Raw genomic sequence first — 23649 nt, forward strand, 5'->3', positions numbered from 1 at the left:
AAAATCCTTTTTTCCCGCATGGAAAAAAACGCAGCATGTGCACTGTGGATTTGAAAACCCATAGGATAACATTATTCTGTACACTGTCTGCGGAACTGCTGCGGATCCGCAGAGACAAATCTGCTGCGGATCCGCAGTAGAATCTGCAGCGTGTGCACATACCCTAATACTGATGGTCGATGGAAAATAAAAATAAAAAAAAGTTAATGGATTTAGGCTGTGTGCACACGTTGCGGATTCTGCTGCGTTTCCGCTGCGGTTTTGGCCCTGCGGAAACGCAGCAGTTCCGCTGACATGGTACACTGCAATGAAACCCTATGGGGTTTCAAAAACGCTGTGCTCACGCTGCGGTTTTTTCCGCGCGGTTTTGCTGCGGTTTACAAACCGCAGCAGGTCAATTGTTTGTGCGGTTTCCGCAGCGGTTTCACACCTTTAACATATTAGAGGTGTGAAACCGCAGGGTCAAATCTCAGGAAAACCGCAGGTCACTTTACCTGCGGTTTTACCTGCGTTTCCGCGCGGAAAAATCTGCAGCGGAATCCGCAACGTGTGCACATAGCCTCAGAAGAAGCAGAGGGAATTGGTTGCAAAGGCAAGGGGTTAATGGATATTTTCTGGCTTCTTTGACAGAACAGAGAAGTGGAAATCCTTGTTGATGTAAACGTGTTTTTTTTCCCTTTTATATTTTTCACATTGCAAAATATGAGTGACTTTAGTCATGAAGATGATGATTTTTCCTGTGTTTTGGATTGTTAGACTTTTAATAGTACACTGATGGTAATACAAAGTTTCTTTTTCCTAGGTTTGACTCTGAGGGTCAGGTACTTGAAGGCGCCTCTATTTCTGAGTCTCGCGGAGGAGCTGGAGGAGGGAATACAAACTGGAAGTCTTTGTTGGAGGTGAAAAATGAAAACCTGGGCCACGGAGAAAAAGTAAATTACCTAATGAATATCCTATTTAGCCACAGAGCGCTACAAAACTTAAATTTATCAAGTTAGGCTTTTTTCTCCTTGAGTTGTAGGTGAATCTGTAGGTTCGGTTCTTTATTTTTCGACACGTCTGCCGTCTTCATTGAAACACTAAAAGGACTATTCCCATCTTCAAGATCCTATCTCAATATGTGGTAGATTTAATGATATTAGTAAATACCTACAATTAAAAATTTAGTCTTGTTCTTTTGATTTGCTATATTGAGTACCCCATCTGCAGGGCATTGTAGTAGTTTAGGTGTCCATGGTTACGACCACTCACATAGTGACGTTTCGTTAGTGGTCATAAACATGGATACCTAAGCTACTGCAATACCGTGCAGATTGAGGTAAGAGACATAGCGAATCAGAACTTACACTACGCTACATTTTTAATTGGAAGTATTTGCTGTTATTATTACTACACCTACTACATTTTGGGATAGGCTCTTGGAGACGGGAATACCCATTTAAGGTAGCCACCATACTAGCTGTTATTTTCTTCACCACATGCTGTGATAAGGCCTTTTAGTAGCATCCAGCACCTATACTCTTATACTCTCGATAGCGAGATCGCTGAAGCGTCACCGATTCTGTGACGCAACAGCGACCTCGCCAGTGATCTCGCTACATGTGACACGCAGCGGTGACCGCCCCCCCCCCCCCCACTGGATATCGCTGATCGTGCTTGAATGTCCTGGGCCATTTTTTCGTCGTCGTCCCGCTGGCCAGCATACATCGCTGTGTTTGACGCCGACGAGCGACCTCGTTGGCGACGCAGAACTCAGGGATGCAGGCGGGAATCGTCTGAAAAGCTGCTGTGACAAGGTACCAACGACCGCCGAGGTCGTTACACGGATCGCCAGATCGTTGCTGCGTCGCTGAATAGAGCTGTCTGTTTGGCAGCTCACTAGCGACGCACCAGCTTTCCTTACCAGGTCGTATTGTTGTCGGGATCGCTGGTGCGTCGCTAAGTGAAACGGGACCATTAGGTGTTATAGAGGACTCTGTTATAGAGGACACTGCCTCCCTGCAGCTTCACACTATGGGGTGTTGGCATTGCATGCCTCTCCGTATGTTTCATACTGCACTGTTATGGGGTTCTCTGTAACCCACATCTTCTGAATGTATCACAATAATTTCTCAGAATCTTTACTGAACTTTCTCTTTATTAAATCATTGACTTATCAAAGGTATTGTACAGTCTTGAACAAGCTCATGCTGCCTCTAAACAGGCTCACAAAGACCCTCGTTCTCCCAAATGGTGGAGACCCCAGTGGTGGGTCTGCCATTTATCTGACATTTATGACAGTAAACTTTTGCTGTAAATTTATGTAATTTTAATATACACTTTATATTTCCTGTAATACCAGTGAATGCGCCCCTTTTACCAAATTGCTCAGGTAATATGTTTAGTGCAGGATCAGATTCCAAATTACTACTACACGTAGAATGGAAACCCAGATCCATTCAGCCTTTGTTTGCAGATACTGTCCAACTTGAGAGAAGGATGTAATTAGTTTGAGAAATGCTCCACTTAGGTAGCTCGTTTGCATTAATGGAGCCTTGGAGCAGTGTCTGTAGTGTCAGCAAACGCATTTGCCCGCATCAGGTTACGGAAGACCTTTCCTATCATTGTATAAATTGGTTTATAGATTGGTGAACATTTAAAGGGACTATGTCAACACAGAACGACTCGACCAAGTATAAAAGCTTTGTGCACTCTTGGCATGGCCAAACAGTTCAATGCCCCACCTTGTTTTTCTGCCTTTTTTTCTTGCACTATAAAGCCAGAGCTGTTAATCAAAGAGGGGAGGGCGGAGATGGAAGGAAATCAAGAAGGTGGGAAGCAGAAGGTGCACTTGAAGAGACTCTGTCAGCACAGAATGACTGTTCAAACTTAGTCCCGCTGCTCGGTGACTCACTGCAGAGCCAGTCATTTATATACACCTTCCCAACTGCTTGTTTGACAGTTTTGGCTTCATAGAGCCAGAGGAGGGTGGAGATATTCACAAACTTGCAGGTGGAAAGGTGTATTTAAGTGATTGACTCCGTCGTGATGCACCAAGCGCCTGTACTTGGTTTGAACAGTCATTCTGTGTTGATAGAGCCCCTTTAAGGCTCTGTGCACACAGCTTTTACACCATCCACCTTTCTACCTGATGCCTACGATCTAGGCTCAATTTACCACTAAGTATAAGTTGTTGTTTTTTTTTTTTCCTTTTTTGCGGTGTTCCTCTGTCTTGCAAAAGTGCAGTCCACTGTCCAGTTTAGAAGAAGATATACCAATGTATAACAGCCTGGCAGAGGCCAAAAGGGCACACTTTTGTCTCTATTCAGATGGCTGTATGGTTAAACATATGAACATAAACAGTAAGCATAGGGCTTTGTTGCTTCTTGTACAGAGCCTTAGTATAGATCAAAGCATTACAGAAATTATATATTAGTCACATTGAATACATATTTAAATAGTTTCTCTTTTTCAGGCAGATTATTTCACCAGCGTGGCGACAATTGTCTATCTACGGAAAGAGAACTGCCTGTATCAGGCCTGCCCTTCTCAAGACTGCAATAAAAAGGTGATTGACCAGCAGAATGGACTTTTCCGCTGTGAGAAGTGTGACAAAGAGTTTCCCAACTTCAAGTATCGTCTCATCTTATCGGTGAGTGTTTAACAAAACTAGTAATAATGTTTTTCTAGAGACAGAGCTAGGTAATGCTTTATTGTGACTGTATAGAAAAGCTTTTGATTTCCTTATAAGTAACGAATGGTTTAGGAAAAAGTAAATAGCAGCAGTGACCAATATTTTACACTGATATTACATTTCATGGTCAAAAAACTTTTCTGACTGATGGAGCCAAGTGACTTACTTTGGGCCCCTTTCATTTACAATCATTTCTAGAGGCAAATTCTTAGAGAATCCGTGTCTGGCCGAGAGATCTTAACAGCTCATTTACATGTTAAGAAAAGCATTGATTTCTCTGGAATAAGACATTGGATCGCAGATTTCAAGGTATTGTTTTATTCAAGCTTTTAGGACCTGCATGCCCATATAGAATGGTTAAAAGGGTTGATAAAATTAAAGGCCGATCCAAAGACTCCAATGTTGGCAATTACAAAGGGCACATAGCACAAAATGGACGCACCATCAAAGAATTTCCAAGGAGTCTACTTAAAAAAACTCTAGAAGAAAGAGACATGGTCTAATTCAGGTGAAAAAAAAAAATCAAGGTTCCATTTATTACAGTTCGTAAGAGGCCCCCAGGGATTCTGGCAGGTAGGAGGAGGAGATGGTCCACAGGGCTCCCGCCTGGCGGTCATGGACTACTGTTATGTCCGCTGGTCTTGGGACCTGTGAGTTGATTTAGCTCATCTCTAGTTTATTCAAAAGTATGGCTGGTAGATGTAACATAAGTAGTGCACAACCCTTTCTCATTCTGTTGGTTTTCTTTCATTGTTTTCTAGCAGATTACTAATATGTCAGCAAAGTAAGTCCAGCAATAGATGAAGCACTATAAAGAACAGAAATGCTCTTTGAGCAACATAGCAGTTCAGTTATTAAATTACACAAACAGATCATCAGGATAGACTGGTGCCAGGACCCCGGTAGTCATGAGGACCTTATTGGAGTAATTTGTTCTTGTATAAAACAATGAAGTCCTTGACTAGTCTAAGGGTCCCGTTTCACTTAGCGACGCGCCAGCGATCCCGACAACGATACGACCTGGTAAGGATCGCTGGTGCGTCGCTACATGGTCGCTAGTGAGCTGCCAAACAGGCAGATCTCTTCAGCGACGCAGCAACCATCCATCGACCCTCGGCGGTCGTTGGTACCTTGTCACGCAGCAGCTTTTCTGAACAATTCCCGCCTGCGCTCTGCGTCGCCAACGAGGTTGCTCGTCTGGTCAAACACAGCTATGCGCGCTGGCCATCGGGACACCGACTATGAAAAAATGGCCCAGGACATTCGAGCACGATCAGCGATATCCAGCGGGGGGGCCGGTCACCGCTGCGTGTCACATATGTAGCAAGATCGCTGGCGAGGTCGCTGTTGCGTCACAAAATCGGTGACGCTTCAGCGATCTCGCTAGCGATCTCGCTATATGAGACGGGGGCTTAATGTCCTCATCCAGTCTGGACACCAATGATGATAATGATCCAACACTTAGAGCCCCAGAAAAATTGAATAAAATTCAGTGAGTCCGGCTGACCATGTGATGTGTATGGAGCCTCTGACTCTCCCTGTTGGAAAACAGAAGGGATTGGACAGTTTACATTGTAACCATAGGTGACTGGCAGAGACTTTCTCCTAGCTCCCTGTTGCAAACATGGGAACGCTCCACTACGCTAAGTGCTCATATGTAGCTCTTGGGAAAGATGGCAGCTGCCTGAATGATGGCAATCTCATGTGTGACTCTTGTATCGTCAAATCCAAAGGAATTTAACCCCTTAGTGACAGAGCCAATTTGGTACTTAATGACCAAGCCAATTTTTACAATTCTGACCACTGTCACTTTGAGGTTATAGCTTTGGAATGCTTCACCGTATCCAACTGATTCTGAGAATATTTTTTCGTGACATATTGTACTCCATGTCAGTGGTAAAATTTCTTAGCTATAACTTGCATTTATTTATGAAAATAAACAGAAGTATGGCAAAAATTTTGCAATTTTCAAACTTTTAACTTTTGTACATTTAAATCAGAGTTATGTCACACAAAATTGTTAAATAACATTTCCCACATGCCCACTTTACATCAGCACAATTTTGGAAACTTAATTTTTTTTTGTTAGTGCGTTATAAGAGTTAAAATTTGACCAGCGATTTCTCATTTTTCAACAAAATTTACAAAACCATTTTTTTAGGGACCACATCACATTTGAAGTGAGTTTGGGGGGGTCAATATAACAGAAAATACCCAAAAGTGACACCATTCTAAAAACTGCACCCCTCGAGGTGTGCAAAACCACATTCAAGAAAATTATTAACCCTTCAGGTTGTTAAGGGGAGAATATATGGCATATGAATATATACACGAATCAAACCTATAAGTTTATATGGACGCTTTGCTGAATATTAGAATTATGTAGCTTTAAGATATTTCTGATTCTCTAAGACTCATTTCTGTAGCAGAATGTATTTTGAGAAGTACTGATGTTAACATGGACTTTAGAATGTATAATCCACCTAGTTTCATCGAAACTAGGTTAGGCTAGAAGCAATAATTATTTGAGTAATGATTATATAGTAACAAAGATAATATAGAGCTTGTGATATCAATAGTAAATTGTGATAATCATTAACCCCTTATGACAGCCAATACATCTTTTTACTGACCTGAGATATGAGAGAATAGCATCCCCACACAGGTGACAATCCAGCAGCTGATAGCTGTACACTATAGCTGACAACTTGCTGTATCACAAATGATTAGTGTTGGCACCATCCAGATCTGTTTATCCCCTTAGTTGCTGCTGTCAAAAGTGACTACATCTAATAAATGGTTAACCCTTTCGCGCCTGAGCCTGTTTTTGCCTTCGTGACCAGGCCAATTTTTTCAATTTTGACCAGTGTCACTTTGAGGCCATAACTCTAGAACGCTTCAACGGATCCTGCTGATTCTGACATTGTTTTCTCATGACATATTGTACTTCAGGATAGTGGTAAAATTTCTTAGATATGAACTGCGCTTATATGTTAAAAAAAATCGAAATTTGGCAAAAATTTTGAAAATTTTGCAATTTTCAAACTTTTAATTATTATGCCCTTAAATCAGAGAGTGATATCGCACAAAATAGTTAATAAATAACATTTCCCACATGTCTACTTTACATCTGCACAATTTTGGAAACATAATTTTTTTTTTTTTTGGAAGTTATAAGGGTTAAAAGTTGACCAGCGATTTCTCATTTTTACAACAAAATTTACAACACCATTTTTTTTAGGGACCACCTCACATTTGAAGTGAGTTTGGGGGGTCAATATGACAGAAAATACCCAAAAGTGACACCATTCTAAAAACTGCACCTCTCAATGTACTCAAAACCACATTCAAGAAGTTTATTAACCCTTCAGGTGCTTCACATGAATGAATGTGGAAGGAAAAAATAAACATTTAACTTTTTTTCACAAACATTTTACTTCAGAACCATTTTTTTTATTTTCACAAGTGTAAAAACAGAAAATGAACCACAAAATTTTTTGTGCAATTTCTCCCAAATACGCCGATACCCCGTATGTGGGGCTAAACCACTGTTTGAGCACACGGCAGAGCTCAGAAAGGAAGGAGTGCCGTTTGACTTTTTCAATGCAGAATTGGCTGGAATTGAGATAGGACGCCATGTCGCATTTGGAGAGCCCCTAATGTGCCTAAACAGTGGAAACCCCCACAAGTGACCCCATTTTGGAAACTAGACCCCTTAAAGAACTTATCTAGATGTGTCGTGAGCACTTTGAACCCCCAAGTGCTTCACAGAAGTTTATAACGTAGAGCCATGAAAATAAAAAATCATTTTTGTTCCACAAACATGATCTTTTAGCCCCCAATTTTTTATTTTCACAAGGGTAACAGGAGAAATTGGACCCCAAAAGTTGTTGTCCAATTTGTCCTGAGTACACTGGTACCCCATATGTGGAAGAAAACTACTGTTTGGGCACACGGTGGGGATCGGAAGGGAAGTAGTGACGTTTTAGAATGCAGACTTTGATGGAATGCGGGTGTCATGTCGCGTTTGCAGAGCCCCTGAAGTGCCTAAACAGTGTAAATCCTCCACAAGTGACCCCTTTTTGGAAACTAGACCCCCCCAAGGAACTTATCTAGATGTGTGGTGAGCACTTTGAACCCCCAAGTGTTTCACTAAAGTTTATAATGTAGAGCCGTGAAAATAAAAAAATCATTTTTTTTCCACAAAAATGATCTTTTAGCTCCCAATTTTTATTTTCACAAGGGTAACAGGAGAAATTGGACCCTAAGAGTTGTTGTCCAATTTGTCCTGAGTACGCTGGTACCCCACATGTGGGGGGGGACCACTGTTTGGGCACACGGTGGGGCTCGGAAGGGAAGTAGTGACGTTCTGGAATGCAGACTTTGATGGAATTGCATTTACAGAGCCCCTGATGTACCTAAACAGTGGAAACCCCCAATTCGAATTCCAACCCTAACCCCAACACAGCCCTAACCCTAGACATAGCCCTAGCCTGCCTACCTGCTTTTTTTTTCTTTACTTTTTTTTTTATTTTTGTGTTTTTTATTTTTTGTATTTTTGACTCATAGTATCGCCACTTCTCCTCTGATCTCACACTGGCAGATGATCAGAGGAGAAGCAGCGTTACTATGTGACAAGATCGCTGCCCGGCACATAGTAACGCCACTTCTCCTCTGATCTCACACTGACAGATGATCAGAGGAGAAGCAGCGTTACTGTGTGACAAGATCGCTGCCTGACACAGCTGTGCCAGGCAGCGATCAGCTGTGCCAGGCAGCGATCTAGTCACACTGTAACGCTGCTTCACCTCTGCTCATCTGTCAGCATGAGCTCAGAGGAGAAGTTGCGTTATAATGAGGGAGATCGCCGGGAAACAAGCAGCTTTCCCAGCGAGCTCTCTCATTGGCTGCTGTGATGCGACGTCATCAGGACCTGAAACAATCAGGTCTCGATGACGTCGGGGGTCCCAGCATGCATTGTGCACCGGGATCCCCGCGTTATAAGGTATGAGGGGGTCCCGGGGGGCACAAAACCGCCGACAGTAGATAAACGTCGGCGCTGCACAAAGCCCAGCAAGCGCCAACGTTTATCTACTGTGGGCGGTCGCGAAGAGGTTAATAGATTGTGGGGGCTTCCACTTTAATCTAGTTGACAAACCGAGATCATGATTGTGTGTTCCTGATGTTTGCCATAGCAGTTCATGGCCAAATAGCGGCCTTAAGGCCCTTTTACATCTAGCGATGCACCAGCGATCCAACCAGCGATCCGACCCGGTCAGGATCGCTGGTGCATCGCTAAATGATCGCTAGTGAGCTTTCATACAGAAAGATCTCACAGCGATGCAGCAGCGACGCAGCGCACGATACTTACCATTCACACACAGCGATCCTGCGTCCTCCCGCCCACCTCCACGCGTCGCTGGACGTCACAGCAGGAAGTCTCAGCAGGAAGCAGACGACGAGAAATGGAGCCGGACATTCTCGCGCGATCAGCGATGGACAGCGGGGGAGCCGGTCGCTGGTAAGTATCACACATAGCGATATCGCTAGCAATATCGCTATAACGTCACAAAACCAGTGACGTTTTAGCGATATTGCTAGCGATATCGCTTAGTGTAAAACCCCCTTTAGAGTCTCCCGGCTATAGCGGTCACTTCAGAAGTCAGCGACATTTATGTGGTAAACAAGCACTTTTTCATACCGGCTATACCACATTGCATTAATTCCTGAAAATCACCTGAAGGGTTAATAAAATATTTGACAGCAGTTTTCAATGTGTCTAGGGGTGCTGTTTTTCAAATGGTATCACATTTGGGGTCTTCCAATATATAGGACCCCCAAAGTCACTTCAAACCTGGATAGGTCCCTCAAAAAAAATAAATTTTGTAAATTTCCTTGAAAAAAATGAAAAATTGCTGCTACATTTTTAAACCTCCTAAAAGGCTAATAAAATAAATTAGCGTTTTAAAAATGGTTCTGATGTAAGGCAGACATGTGGAAAATGTTATTTATTAATGTTTTTGTGTGATATGACTATCTGGATTAAAGTGATAATCATTCAACTTTTGAAAATTGCAATTTTTTTACATTTTTGTCAAATTTCTGAAACTTTTTATAAATAAACACAAAACTTATTGACCTAAACTTACCATTATCATAAACTATAATGTGCCACGAAAAAACAGTCTAAAAATCAATGGGATTTGTTGAAGCGTTCCAGAGTTATCACCACATAAAGTGACATTGGTCAGAATTTTAAAAAATTGGCTCCGTCACTAAGGGGTTAACTTGGAAAAATCTATGATGTAATGCACTGAAACCGCCCGATTTTTGCTATAAAATGTTGTACACTTCTGGAAATAAATCAGAAATCATTTGAGACAATTGCTTGCATTTGTACTCTGATTTCTCCGGCCGTAAAACCTCACATTCAACTTGGAAGCAGACAATTAAGATGTGAACACACGCATTGTGTGTGCCATAACAAGGTGGTTGACAAGAACTAAAGCAATGTGGAAGGAAAAAATGAGCATTTTACTTTTATCACCAAAAAAAACTTTAGAACCATATATTTTTATTTTCACAAGGGTATTAGGAGAAAATGGGCCACAAAATTTGTTGTGCAATCTCTCCTGAGTACGCTGATACCCCATGTGTGGGGAAAAGCCACTGTTTGGGCACATGGCAGGGCTCAGAAGGGAAGGGAGCACCATTTGATTTTTTGAACGCAAAAATTGGCTGGAATCAACCAACCCCCCCCCCCCCCCCCCCAATTCTAACCATAAGCCTAACACTAACACACCTCTAATCCTAACCCTAACTTTAGCCTAATGGAAATAAATACTTTTTTATTTTATTATTTTTACCAAACTAAGGGGTGAATAAATGGGGGTTTGATTTTACTATTTTTTATTTTGATCACTGAGGGTCTATCACAGCGATCAAAATGAACCAATAAAAAAATTTCTATTGTTGCCGGGTGTCGGCCGGCAGATCTCGGCGGGCACACTGTGCATGTGCCCATTTTCTTCCCGGAAGAAGATGCCGGGGGACTTCACAGGGGGTTGCAGGGACCCCAGAGGTAATGGGGGGGATTGGGGGACCCTATTTCTCTCTCCTCTGATGGGCGATCACATCAGAGGAGCGAGAAATTAAATGGAAAATCTGAGCTGGGGTCTCAGCTACTCCCTGTAGCAGAGACCCCGGAGAAATTCTGACTCTGGGGGGGTGCTATACACTTATTACTCAGCGCTGTTAAAAAGCGTCGCTGAGGCATAAGTAACCTTAATTGCCACCGTTAAAAGTCGTATCGGTGGTCGTTAAGGGGTTAAACCCTGTGACTCGTTTTCTTGACCAGGCCATTTTTTTATTAAATTTCTTAGTTGACATAGCCGTCTGAGCACGGTTTTTGATTGACAAGGTGATGTTTTGAATTACTCCACTCAATTAACCATCTGATGTTGAAAAATGGTGAAAAAAATTAAACCAATTCTTCCATTGGTTTTGTGGCGCTCATTGTGTAGTAAAAATATTCTGACTATTATTCTCTGGGTCATTATAATTACGGCCATCTCAAATGCAAAATGAAGACTTCTGAGCGCTCTGCTGCTAATAGTCAGATGGCAGGCAAATAACACAATGGGCATCTTCTGTTATGGGGCAGCCCATACCCTGGAATACTGATCGTGAAGGAGTTAAGTTATGGCCATCCATATGGATGGCCATAACTTAACTCCTGACAGCTGACGGGAGGTAGAGTGGCCATCTTAACACTCTCCCTTCTGATTGGACGCATATCCTGGCACTAGCCCACCAGTATTTCAGCAAGTTTATATATTTGATGCGCTGCAAGTGTTATTATTGTACTTTATTTTCAGCACTTTCACATGTTTTTGCTGATGATTTTCAGGTTCTATAGAAATGAATGTTAGAGAAGCGACACAACCAGATCATAAAATAAAAGCTGACTAGACGATCTCTCCTAGCCATGGGAATCGACTTTTTTTTTGTTTGTTTGTCCGTTTGCTCTTTCACTATAGGCCTGGCTTTTATTTGCATCATTAAACCCGTTAAAACGATGCAAAATGCTGTATGGGACTCCATCCTAATGCTGCATTATGGCAGCTGCTGAAAATATTCCGCTTGTGGTTTTTTTTTTTTGTTTTTTTTGTAATCATCCATCACCCACTCCCCCCCCCCCCCCCCCCCACTCTTTTATCTGGTAGAAAAGTGGCATCCAGGATTACTTGGTGGACTATTCTTACATGTTCGTCTTGGTTGTCTCTTCTTGTGCGCGAGTCTGACAGAAGATTTGTAAATTGTCAGGTGCGCCTAACTGCGTTTGTTAATGATCCCTCGGCAGCGGCACTAATGTGTGGCACGCTTGTGTAGCCTCCACAACTGCTTTGAGACTCGCCGACAAACACAAATTCCATTCTCATTCCCGGGCAAAGTAACCGCTGAACGATCTTGTTTAAATACGGCTCACTCGCTCTGTCATTGATCCAAAATCCAAGATATAAAGCTCAAATCTCCTGCCAAGTTTTCCCTCCGAGAAGCCTTTGTACTTGTGTAAAGACCACAGAACTGAATCTGCACTGTATTATTACAGATGTCCATGCTGGGCGTCTTTGTGTGGCTCAATTACCAAACAGCTTGTTCTAGACACAAATACTCATTTCTACGTTATTTATTGTAATATCTTTCCTTTTTTTTTTTAATCTAAAGTACAGCTATGTTAGCTGGATGCCATTACTTACATAAAGGATCTTGTCAAGCCCCTCCGTCATGGAGATCTCTAAAAGCGGGGTGAGCTGACATCATAAAGATAAATTACCATTAAATGTTTGCAGAGGGATGCACTTGCGCTCATTGCTGTAGACCTATATTTAGTACTCTCCGGAGCCGTGCCCTGCACCTACTGCGTTAGTGGTGTCGGCTTCAAAGACGCAGCCTATTTCTCCTCGTGTCTGTGAGAGGAATTTATATGCCGGAGTGCAAAGAATAATTCTAGCTCCTGCAAAAGGCTGTCAGTTCTCCACATGCAGCCTCCCAACTTTCATACAAGTGCTCGTTGGCCCTGACCCGGTGGGGAGAGTGAGGTTCCTTTCTTCTCTCAGGCTCATTATATTCATCAGCCCTCGGCAGCTGTGACGACTTACAATCAACTGTTTAATGCCGGTCGATATCCCTAATGATCTCAAATGGCAGTAAAATGTTGTCGAACGTACAAGTAACAGGCTGTTGGCGAATGTGTGGATTGCACGATCATCTTAATGCTTTTTCTATAAAGGCGCAGCTTGTCTGTGCATTGCGTTGAAGATTTTGACTCCAGCACCCTGTTTCCATAACCTGCTGTGATCGACCACAAGCTTTAGATACGCAGCTCTCACAATAGGCGCTGATGTCAGAAGCTAGATGTAAAAATACCTCAAACAGCTTTTTGCTTTCCATGGCAGATGGGGGGAAAAAAGCTCTGTGAACTTCTAGAAAATCCAGTTTCCTCTTCCTCCAGTTAATGATGTCGCAGTCTAGTGTTTGTCCTGTTAAAATGTCTCTCCAGTCCATGGTGGTTATGGTCAAATGGCGCCTTACAAATCTGACTTATTTCACTGTTCTACAGCCAAATTAGTTCAGAAATGAGAACAGTTGAAATTAACTAATTTTGTGGTGCTGAAAATGAATATGATGCTTAAACTTGCTTATTGGCTCTAATTTTCAGGCTCTATCGGCGGTCGTTATTAGTTATAACACCTTTCATGAAGGCTTACAGAAAAATTGCACCATTATTTCCTCATCATTATTGCATTTTTAGTAGCCATGTCTATTACATCATTTATTTAGTTTATTTAACCCTTAAAGTATTCTATCATGTTAGTGACCAATCAAAAAACACCAAATTTGCTCCGATGACATAATCCCAATAAGGCTGTGTGCACACACAGAGGTTTTTTAGCGGTATTTTTAGCGGATTTGCCAATAAAACCGCTAAAAATAAGCTTCCCATTCATTTCTATGCATTTTGCACTTTTTGTGCATACTGATGCGCTTTTTACCGCGAAAAAAACGCTTTGCGGTAAACGCAGCATGCTGGTTTTTCCGCGTTTCTGGCTATTTCTATGCGTCTTAAAAACGCATAAAAACCACGCAGAAAAAACGCGGTTTCTGGGAAGGGGCGTCAGGTTTTTCAGCAGAAATTTTCTGCTACGTGTGCACATAGCCTAAGGCTATGTGCGCACAGTGCTGATCCTCCCGTGGATTTTTCCGCGCGGATTTTACTAAATCCGCAGGTCAAATGACCTGCATTTTTCCTGCTGATTTCTTCCTTTTTTTTTGCGGTTTTACTGCGGTTTTTGTGCGGTTTTCCACCTGCGGATTTGTAGAATGGAGCAGGTGGAAAACTGCAGCAAAACCGCACAAAAGAAGTCACATGCTGGTTTTTTTTTTTTTCCACACAAAAACCGCGCGGAAAAAAACGCAGCATGTGCACAGCGATTTTTTTTTTTTTTTTTTAACTTAGGCTTTAATGGTACTGTACATCACCTGCAGTTATGCTGCGGATCCGCAGCAGAATCCGCACCGTGTTCACAGGGCCTTACAGTTGCATCACTTGCTTGTAGAAATGTTCTGTGTAAGTTATACAGTTTTAGGATTTCTTAGCATATTGACATGTTTCTGTTTTTTCAGATATACCTCATTCTTGCATTAAGAAAGCGGGTAGTTTTTGCTACATATGCAGCTAAGTCACATTTGCGTCACAAAGGCAACTTTACTACCATGATAAGGAAAGCCTACAACCTGCAGTTTGGCTGCAGAATAGGTGATCAGTACAAGAGTTGGGCTCCACACATATGCTGCAGTAGATGTATATCACATCTTACCCAGTGGTTGAATGGGAAAAGGTAATCTATGCCTTTTGCAGTCCTAATGATCTCAAGAAAGACAACCGATCACACTACCAATTGCTATTTCTGCATGGTGGTCCCCCCATTAGGAAACAAGTTTTAAGGAAGGCGAAGTGGACTTTACAAAATGCAAACGTTCAATCTGCAATACGCCCAACACCACATACAGAAGAACTGGTGGTTCCAAAAGCACCAGAAACATTTTCAGTCAAGTGGAGAAGACGAGGGCGCTTAGTGTCGTGAAGCATTTTCCTCTCACGACCCAGACTTTGTCAGCAACCTCAACTGGACCTCACCTTTAACACAAAGTGAACTGAATGATCTTGTTAGAGATTTAGATCTGTCCAAGTGTAAAAGGCCCCGTCACACACACACTAGGGAGATCGCTGATTTTGTGACGCCACAGTGATCTCGCCAGTGAGATCGCCGTGTGTGATGGGGATCAGCGACCGGCCCCCCTGCCGGGTATCGCTGATCGTGCTCCATCATCCTGGGCCGTTTTTTGATCGCTGGTCTCACGTTGGCCAGTGCGCATCGGTGCGTGTGGCAACAAGAGATCAGCGACGCTGGTTTCCAATGTAAACAGCGGGTATCTAAGAGCCGCGCGGCTCTTAGATACCCGATGTTTACATTGGAAACCAGCTTGCCCATCCATGTCGGATCGTTGGTGGGATCGCTGGGACATCTTTATGTGTAACGGGGCCTTAAGGCTACAGAAATGGAATCTCCTAGCGATGTTCACATTTTTTTTGTTCAGTAACCGTGATAAAGATCTTGTCCAACACTTCTTCATGGAGGGTGATCTTATGGCATGCAACAACATCAACAGTTTAATGGAAGCTCTGAAGAGAAGTCATAATTCAGAGGAATGGAGGATATTCATTGATTAGTCTGAGACAAGGCTAAAAGCTATTTTGCTGCATGATGGCATTGTGCTACCTTCAATTCCACTTGGTTATGCAGTCCACATGGAAGAAACCTATGACAACATGAAACAGCTGAGATGCCTGAACTATGACCAACATTAGTGGTCCCTCTGTGGTAACTTAAAGGGAACCTGTCACCCCTCCCAGGGCGTTTTTCAGTTAAAAAGCCACCTTCAGCAGCACTAATGCTGCATTCTGTGAAGGTGGCTGCTCTTTTTCTGACCCCCAGTAATGCCAGAATATTGACTTTTATAATTAGCTCCTCATACCTGTAATGTGTCCCACAGGTATGATGTGTCCCCCTCTATCAGCCGCCTACCATCCGTCAATCATGCCTGTCCGGTGCCTCAGCGCTGCCCACGATCTGTCCATCATGATGCCCCGTGCATCGCTGCCTGCGCTGTAACAAGTGTTCTCAGGCATGCGCAGTGCGCGCTGCCTGAGAACCGACATCAGGCTATTGTGCCTGCGCATTGTGGAGACATCAGAACCCGCCCCACAGTGTTGTGATGTATTCATACTGCGGGGCTGGGGCCTTCGCAACACGCAGGCGCAGTAGCCTGATGTCGGTTCTCGGGCAGCGCGCACTGCGCATGCCCGAGAACACTTGTTACAGCGCAGGCGCCGGGATTCAAATGAAGAGGAGGCAGCGACGCACGGGGCATCAAGATGGACAGATCATGGGTGGCACTGACGCACCGGACAGGCATGATTGATGGATGGTAGGCGGCTGATAGAGGGGGACACATTACAGGTATGAGGAGCTAATTATAAAAGTCAATATTTTGGCATTACTGGGGGGTCAGAAAAGAAGAGCCACCTTCACAGAATGCAGCCTTAGTGCTGCTGAAGGTGGCTCTTTAACTGAAAAACGCCCTGTGGGGGTGACAAGTTCCCTTTAAAGGTGGTTGCCCTCTTACCTGGTCTCCAGAGTGGAAACACAAAGCACTGCTGCTTTCTGTGTGAGTGGGTTAATCGTGCAAGAGACTTTCACTACAATAAAAGACTGGCCTCTCCGACATTCACTGTCCTCCATCCTGCAGTTGTTGACCCACATAAGATTTTATCACCCACCATCGCATATTAAGATAGACCTAATGAAGAACTTTGTAAAGGCAATGGATAAAAATGCCAAAACATCTCATTGGTAATTCGAAGGTGGAGTGAAGCAAAGATAAAGGAGGGAGTCTTTATTGGACCTCAGGTTTGTAATCTTCAAGTTGAGGAGTTTCTCAATTTGTCGCATGGCAAGGAAAAGGCTGGATGGGTTTCATTCACATTAGTGGTAACTTCTTTTTTGGGAAACTCGAGCCGATAACTTTGAAGCGATGGGGGGGAAAATCTCCTTAAAACATATAAGGATCTTGGCTGTAGCATGTCCTTAAAGCAGTGCCCAAACTCCAGTCCTCGCAGACCCCAACAGGTCATGTTTTCAGGATTTCCTTAGTATTTCACAGGTGATGGAAGTATCATCAAGGCATCAGGAATTCTCTCACATGTGTACCACTATGGAAATCCTGAAAACATGACCTGTTGGGGTCTGCGAGGACTGGAGTTTGGGAACCACTGCCTTAAAGAGTCATTTCTCATATTTGCATTCAGACACCCACCCACCAAACTGTGGAGCAGCGAGCGATAAGCGTGGTAAGGGATTTCACCAGTATATTGCGGCTGTGGAGAAGGATATCTAAGGAACATGGAATCCATCAATGCTTGAAGATTACTATTGGATGATTGTAAGGGATGATCTGAATCAGGAATACTAAACTCAAAAAGAGTTGTCACTGAATGAGGACCAATTTTTTCAGTGCAATTTATCTTAACTTTTTAATTCACAATAGTGTTAAGACAGGTTTTAGTTATTTGAATTGTTGCTAAGTTTCCTCTAAATAAATATCAGAAAATTGTTGTCAAAAAATGTTCTGCATCTTTATATTTGGAGCATTATTATTTTTGCAAAGTAGTGAAACGGTAAAACATTAATTATATGCAGCAGTGAAAGGAAACCAGAGCCAACAAAGATTATTCATTGTCAGATTTGAATTCAGGAGGACAAAATCATTGAGAAATGGCTGATTTCATAACTGAACCTGTCAACATTTGAAAATATGTAGCAGTGTTTCCAGCACCCAAGTCGTGGTTCTAGCAATGCTATTCACATCTAATCTTATATATTCTTATATGAAATGTGACGAAATTCTAAAAAAGAGATAAGACACTATGCAATAAAATTGGCACTTCCCAAGAAAAATTATCATAATTTATATAACATATCAACTGCAAAAAATAGGCCCTATTTTTATATACCGTATTTTTCAGACTATAAGGCGCACTGGAACATAAGACACACCACAAATTTAAAGGAGGGTAAAAGAAAAAAAGTTTTTAATGTGTAAATGGGGGTCTGTCTTAAAGTCTGAATTTAGCTTGTTCGGGAGGGAGGGCGTGGTGAAGCGGGGTCACATAAGGCAGGAGTGGGGCGATGCTGTGGGCCTTCGGATGGGAGGAGCGGGCGGTGCGAGGCAGGTGCCATTAATCTGACGGTGGGCTTCAGGAAAATGATGCCAGTGTTGATGCATGCACAGATTGAGATCTTGCCTCAACATTGAGCCAAGATCTAAATCTACACATGCGCTGACAGGGCGCCATTTTCTCCACCGAGAGATCAATGTCCGCAGCGGTGACCCCTCTCCTGCCTCACACCACCGATAAGTTGCCTGGAGATCAATGGCTTTTGCCTCACACCGCCGGGAAACCCCCTCTCCTCCCAGTCCAGGGCCCTCCACATAGCTTCCCTCGTGCCACTGCCAGCTTCTTGCAGCAATGACCCTTCATCCTGTGACCCTGCTTCACTGCCTCCCCCAATAAGCTACATCTGGACTATAAGATACACCCCCATATTCCTCTCAAATTTGAGGGGAAAAAGGTGCGTCTTAAAGTCCGTTTTGTGGGTAATAACAAGTTCAAGTATGAAATTATAATTCACTAAGGGGAGAAAAAAGGCACTTAAAAGAAAAGATGAAATGATGTGTTTTGTAAGGATGTAATAGGTTCCAAATATAGGGTGAAAAGATCCCTGTGAGGCAGATAACGTCATGCAAAGTCGCCCAAATCCGGCTTCTGTTTCTTATGGAAGTTAACCCTTTTTATCCTGGCAAATAGTATTGTACATGTGTAATTGATGCTGAGTTATGAACTGGTCTGCATTTTTTATCCATATTCATTTGTCATTTATTTTAATTGAGGGGAAATGCAAATTCTCATATTTATGTTTATATTTTTCGTATTGGTCATTTTATATCCCCGTCATTATAATGTTAGTTTGTGTTGGCGGCCTAGCACCTTATTTTGGTCTGACACTACAGTCATGGCCAAAAGTTTTGAGAATGACACAAATATTAATTTTTACAAAGTCTACTGCTTCATTTTTTCTAATGGCAATTTGCTTATACTCCAGAATGTTATAAAGAGTGATCAGCTTAACAGCAATTACTTGCAAAGTCAATATTTGCCTAGAAAATGAACTTTAGCCCCCAAAACACATTTCAACATCATTGCAGCCCTGCCTTAAAAGGACCAGCTAACATCGTTTCAGTGATTGCTCCATTAACACAGGTGTGGGTGTTGATGAGGACAGGGCTGGAGATCAATCTGTCATGATTAAGTAAGAATGACACCACTGGACACTTTAAAAGGAGGCTGGTGCTTGGCATCATTGTTTCTCTTCTGTTAACCATGGTTATCTCTAAAGAAACACGTGCAGTCATCATTGCACTGCACAAAAATGGCCTAACAGGGAAGAGTATCGCAGCTAGAAAGATTGCACCTCAGTCAACAATCTATCGCATCATCAAGAACTTCAAGGAGAGAGGTTCCCTTATTGCCAAAAAGGCTCCAGGGTGCCCAAGAAAGACCAGCAAGCGCCAGGACCGTCTCTTAAAAGTGTTTCAGCTGCGGGATCAGCCACCAGCAGTGCAGAGCTTGCTCAGGAATGGCAGCAGGCAGGTGTGAGTGCATCTGCACGCACTGTGAGGCGGAGACTCTTGGAGCAAGGCCTGGTCTCAAGGAGGGCAGCAAAGAAGCCACTTCTCTCCAGGAAAAACATCATGGACAGACTGATATTCTGCAAGAGGTACAGGGAGTGGACTGCTGAGGACTGGGGTAAAGTCATTTTCTCTGATGAATCCCCTTTTCGATTGTTTGGGACATCTGGAAAACGGCTTATTCGGAGAAGACCAGGTGAGCGCTACTACCAGTCTTGTCTCATGCCAACTGTCAAGCATCCTGAAACCATTCATGTGTGGGGTTGCTTCTCAGCCAAGGGAATGGGCTCTCTCTCAGTCTTGCCTAAAAACACAGCCATGAATAAAGAATGGTACCGGAATGTCCTCCAAGAGCAACTTCTCCCAACCATCCAAGAGCAGTTTGGCGATCAACAATGCCTTTTTCAACATGATGGAGCACCTTGCCATAAAGCAAAGGTGATAACTAAATGGCTCAGGGAACAAAACATAGAGATTTTGGGACCATGGCCTGGAAACTCCCCAGATCTTAATCCCATTGAGAACTTGTGGTCAATCATTCAAATTCGGACAAAATAAAAGCATTGATTTTGCAAGAATGGACTGCTATCAGTCAGGATTTGATCCAGAAGTTGATTGAGAGCATGCCAGGGAGAATTGCTGAGGTCCTGAAGAAGAAGGGTCAACACTGCAAATATTGACTTGCTGCATTAACTCATTCTAACTGTCAATATAACCTTTTGTTACACATAATATGATTGCAATTATATTTCTGTATGTGATAAAAACATCTGACACACACATAAAAACCAGAGGTCAGCAGATCATGTGAAAATATAATATTTGTGTCATTCTCAAAACTTTTGGCCATGACTGTATATGGCATGATCACAATGTGCTTTCTTCATTGTTCTTGACTGTTTCTGCTGTGTTATCTCTACGTATGTTTGTAATTTGTGGCATCTTAATGCAAATTATATTTTTATTGGGTGGATCCAATTTCATTAGTTTTGTCTTTTTTTTTCTGTTTTGTTTTTGCATGTTTCTTACTATGCATTGTGCACTCCCTTGTATTGTTGTGGTGCCCACTGGACTATTGTCCTGTTATATGAAATGTAACTCTCTTGGGCAGCTGTTGCTGACTTTTGATATTCAGGGTTGCCCTTTACTTCTCTTGTATTGAATGGCTGTCTTATAATTTACTTGATGTGGTTTTATTTTAGGCAAATATTGCTGATTTCGGAGAAAATCAGTGGATTACTTGTTTTCAAGAATCAGCTGAAGCCATTCTAGGCCAAAATGCTGCTTATCTTGGAGAACTCAAGGAAAAGGTATGATGCTTTTGATTGATTTTGATCTACAAGTAGTTGTGCAGGGCTGTAAAGAGTAGCAGATATGACGAAAATGGAAAAAAAACAAACATTTGACCCTCTGGCTGCTGCAACTTGGGGGAGAATGAGAGCTTATCGTATAATTTATTGTATATTGCATTCAGTAATGGTATGCTGTAAGTTTCTACATTTGCTCTAGTGACGTCCGCATCAATACAGAATGTAGCATGTGTTTTATGTAAATGCTTGTCAGCCCCAAGTGTGAATCTATGCATAGGCATGGTATTGTGAAATAAAGCAACAGATAGAAAAATCATTCTCAACTCATTTACTCTGAAAGAGTACCTAACATATGGTTCATGATATCTATCTAAAATTACAGCCAGGTATATTTTTCTCTGAAATGCTTTAATAATTCAGAGAAGATATTGTTTAAAGATCTTCCCAGCACTGCATGGAAGAGACCTGTCAATCACCTGGAGCACTGAGGGGCAAATAGTCAGAGGTGGCGCTTGACTGACCTTGTCTGTCTGTGGACCCCGACTAGTGATGAGCGCAAGTGCTCGTTACTCAAGTTTGTCTACAGTGCTCAGGTGTGTACCGAGTATCGCGGGTGCTCGAGTGACAAGTTTGAGTCCCCGCGCGCTCATGTTTTGCATCTGGTAGACACCCACAAAATGTAGGGATTGCCTGCCATTCATGGGCAATCCCCCACATGTTGTGGCCATGGGGATTCGAACATGTCACTCGAGCAGCCGAGATACTCGATACATACCTGAGCACCCTAGGCAAACAAGAGTAACGAGCACTTGCACTAATCACTGTTCCCGACAGATCTTCAAAACGTTTTCTCTAAATATACCTGGCTGCAATCATGCAGCATGAATCGGCTGGCAGCTGTACTCCTCAGTGAAAGAGGTGTGTTTTTTTCTTTTTTGTTTGTTTTCCAGTGATAATCTGTGGGAAAAAAAATCCTAGCATTCACTAGTTTGTTAAATCAGCTGAGACTCGCCCATTCAAGTCTATAGGTGCGAAAAAAAAATTGGATGCCATATGGAGCCACATTATAGCATCTGAGTTTTACAGATGCATTGCAGTTCTGTAACATAAGAGTTTTGTAAATAATTAATAGATGCTGTAAAAAAAAAAAGATTGTATACAGACTGCACATGAATGACGAGTAAAAAAAAAAAAGTCGGCCCATTTTTCGCCATTCAAGGGGCAATGTTTCTTCTTGCCGAGGCTGACATGCCAAGGTGAGGAGACTTTAAAGCCTTGCAATTCTCCTCTGGGAAATATGCAAATTGTCTCTTCAAAGAGGGAGATGACTAGAACTCTAGTGCCACCTATAGGAAGTATCAATGTCTAAAAGTCAATATCGACCCTCTAACTAACCTTGCCACATGACTCCGGATAAAAGCCAAAAAATAAAGACACAATTAAGGAAGGGAATACAAGTGTGAGATAGAAGCTGTGGTGTTAGGTTTGTGCTAATGTAGACAGCTGAACCCTGGAAATGCTGACCTCACATCCAGCCTGTATTACTGGGAGACATGCACCAACCAGAGAAAAATCTAACGCTTGGATGAGTCTGCAGATTGCATATCAGGGGGTCTAACATTGGATAAGGATTGCAGACTGAAGCTTCGAGCAATTTTATTAACTAAAGGAAACCACTAACATGTAAAAACATTTTTTTCCATGTGAAAGCTTACTATTCTACATTAGGGACATAGATATGGAAGTATCTCCCAAAGTGTACTTTAAACACTACACTTCAGTTACTTATATATCTTCAATATATGACGCAGTGATTTACCGACCTGATGACTTTGCCCTCTGCCCTTTGAATCTGGTCATTTACTTATTTGCTGCACTGGGTTTTATTATTATAATTATTTATTATTATAGCGCCATTTATTCCATGGCGCTTTACATGTGAGGAGGGGTTTCATGCGTTTTACTTGTACGATCCAGATTGCATCCTTAGTATGCACCTTTTATGAAGGCGGCCGACTGAGTGTGCTGTGTATGAGCCATGTTGTGGGATGGAGCAGAACGAATAGTAGCGCTTACACTTTTTTTTTTTTTTATGTCCATTCCTGAGGTTGTGTCTATATATCTGAATGCAAACTGATTCCTTTTTCTCTCCAGAGGGTAAAAGTGCTCTCTGCTGTTTTTCATTTAAAAGTAGTCTGTGGGTGTCCGCACTTCTCGTGAGCACATGCTTTGTTGACTACCTTCCTTCTGGGAAGAGAGAAAAGGACTTTTTCTCCCCCTGATGACTGCTGAGCTATTTTGACAAGTTTAAAGGTGCAATTAGTTCCTGGACAGAGGGATCCTGTCCTGACAGCTCCTTTATGTTCCCTCTAAACATGGCGTTCTTTTTCTGGCAGAATGAGCAGGCATACGAGGAGGTATTTCAGAATGCCAACTTCCGATCCTACACCTTCAGAATTCGAGTCAAGTTGGAGACGTACAATGTAAGTATATGAAGATGATATTTTCTCAATGTGCTTGTAATGTGACATTTTCTAAATTTTCGCTGAACCACGTTGGTTTCTAATGATTTGAAATATCTTGCTGTATAGTTATTGAAAATGAGCGCAGCGCATTTTACTAAGTGCAAAGGTATGGACATCCATCACTGGTATTGGGGAATGTCTGTGATCTGTCTTCAATTTTCGAAGCAAGTAAAGTCAAATATTCTGCTGGACGTTGAGGAGAATATAATGTATCCATTCACTAATTCTGTTAATGACCATGCTGTGCGATCAAAGATTTTTATCATTT

The 23649-nt window shown here is 42.4% G+C and overlaps 1 protein-coding gene across 2 annotated transcripts in view; it reads left to right on the forward strand.

Moving 5' to 3' along the window:
- RPA1 (replication protein A1) overlaps positions 1–23649 on the forward strand; it is a 123804-nt gene that overhangs the window by 81678 nt on the left and 18477 nt on the right. For both annotated transcript variants that reach the window (XM_073565683.1, XM_073565682.1), the window contains 4 exons: positions 803–932; positions 3455–3631; positions 20749–20856; positions 23253–23339. In XM_073565683.1, coding sequence (XP_073421784.1) covers positions 803–932; positions 3455–3631; positions 20749–20856; positions 23253–23339 — 502 coding nt within the window. The remainder of the gene's footprint in view (positions 1–802; positions 933–3454; positions 3632–20748; positions 20857–23252; positions 23340–23649) is intronic.

This window comes from Dendrobates tinctorius, unplaced genomic scaffold, assembly GCF_039654945.1.
Source record: "Dendrobates tinctorius isolate UK_male_01 unplaced genomic scaffold, ASM3965494v1 ptg000016l, whole genome shotgun sequence".
Taxonomy (NCBI): Eukaryota; Metazoa; Chordata; class Amphibia; order Anura; family Dendrobatidae; genus Dendrobates; species Dendrobates tinctorius.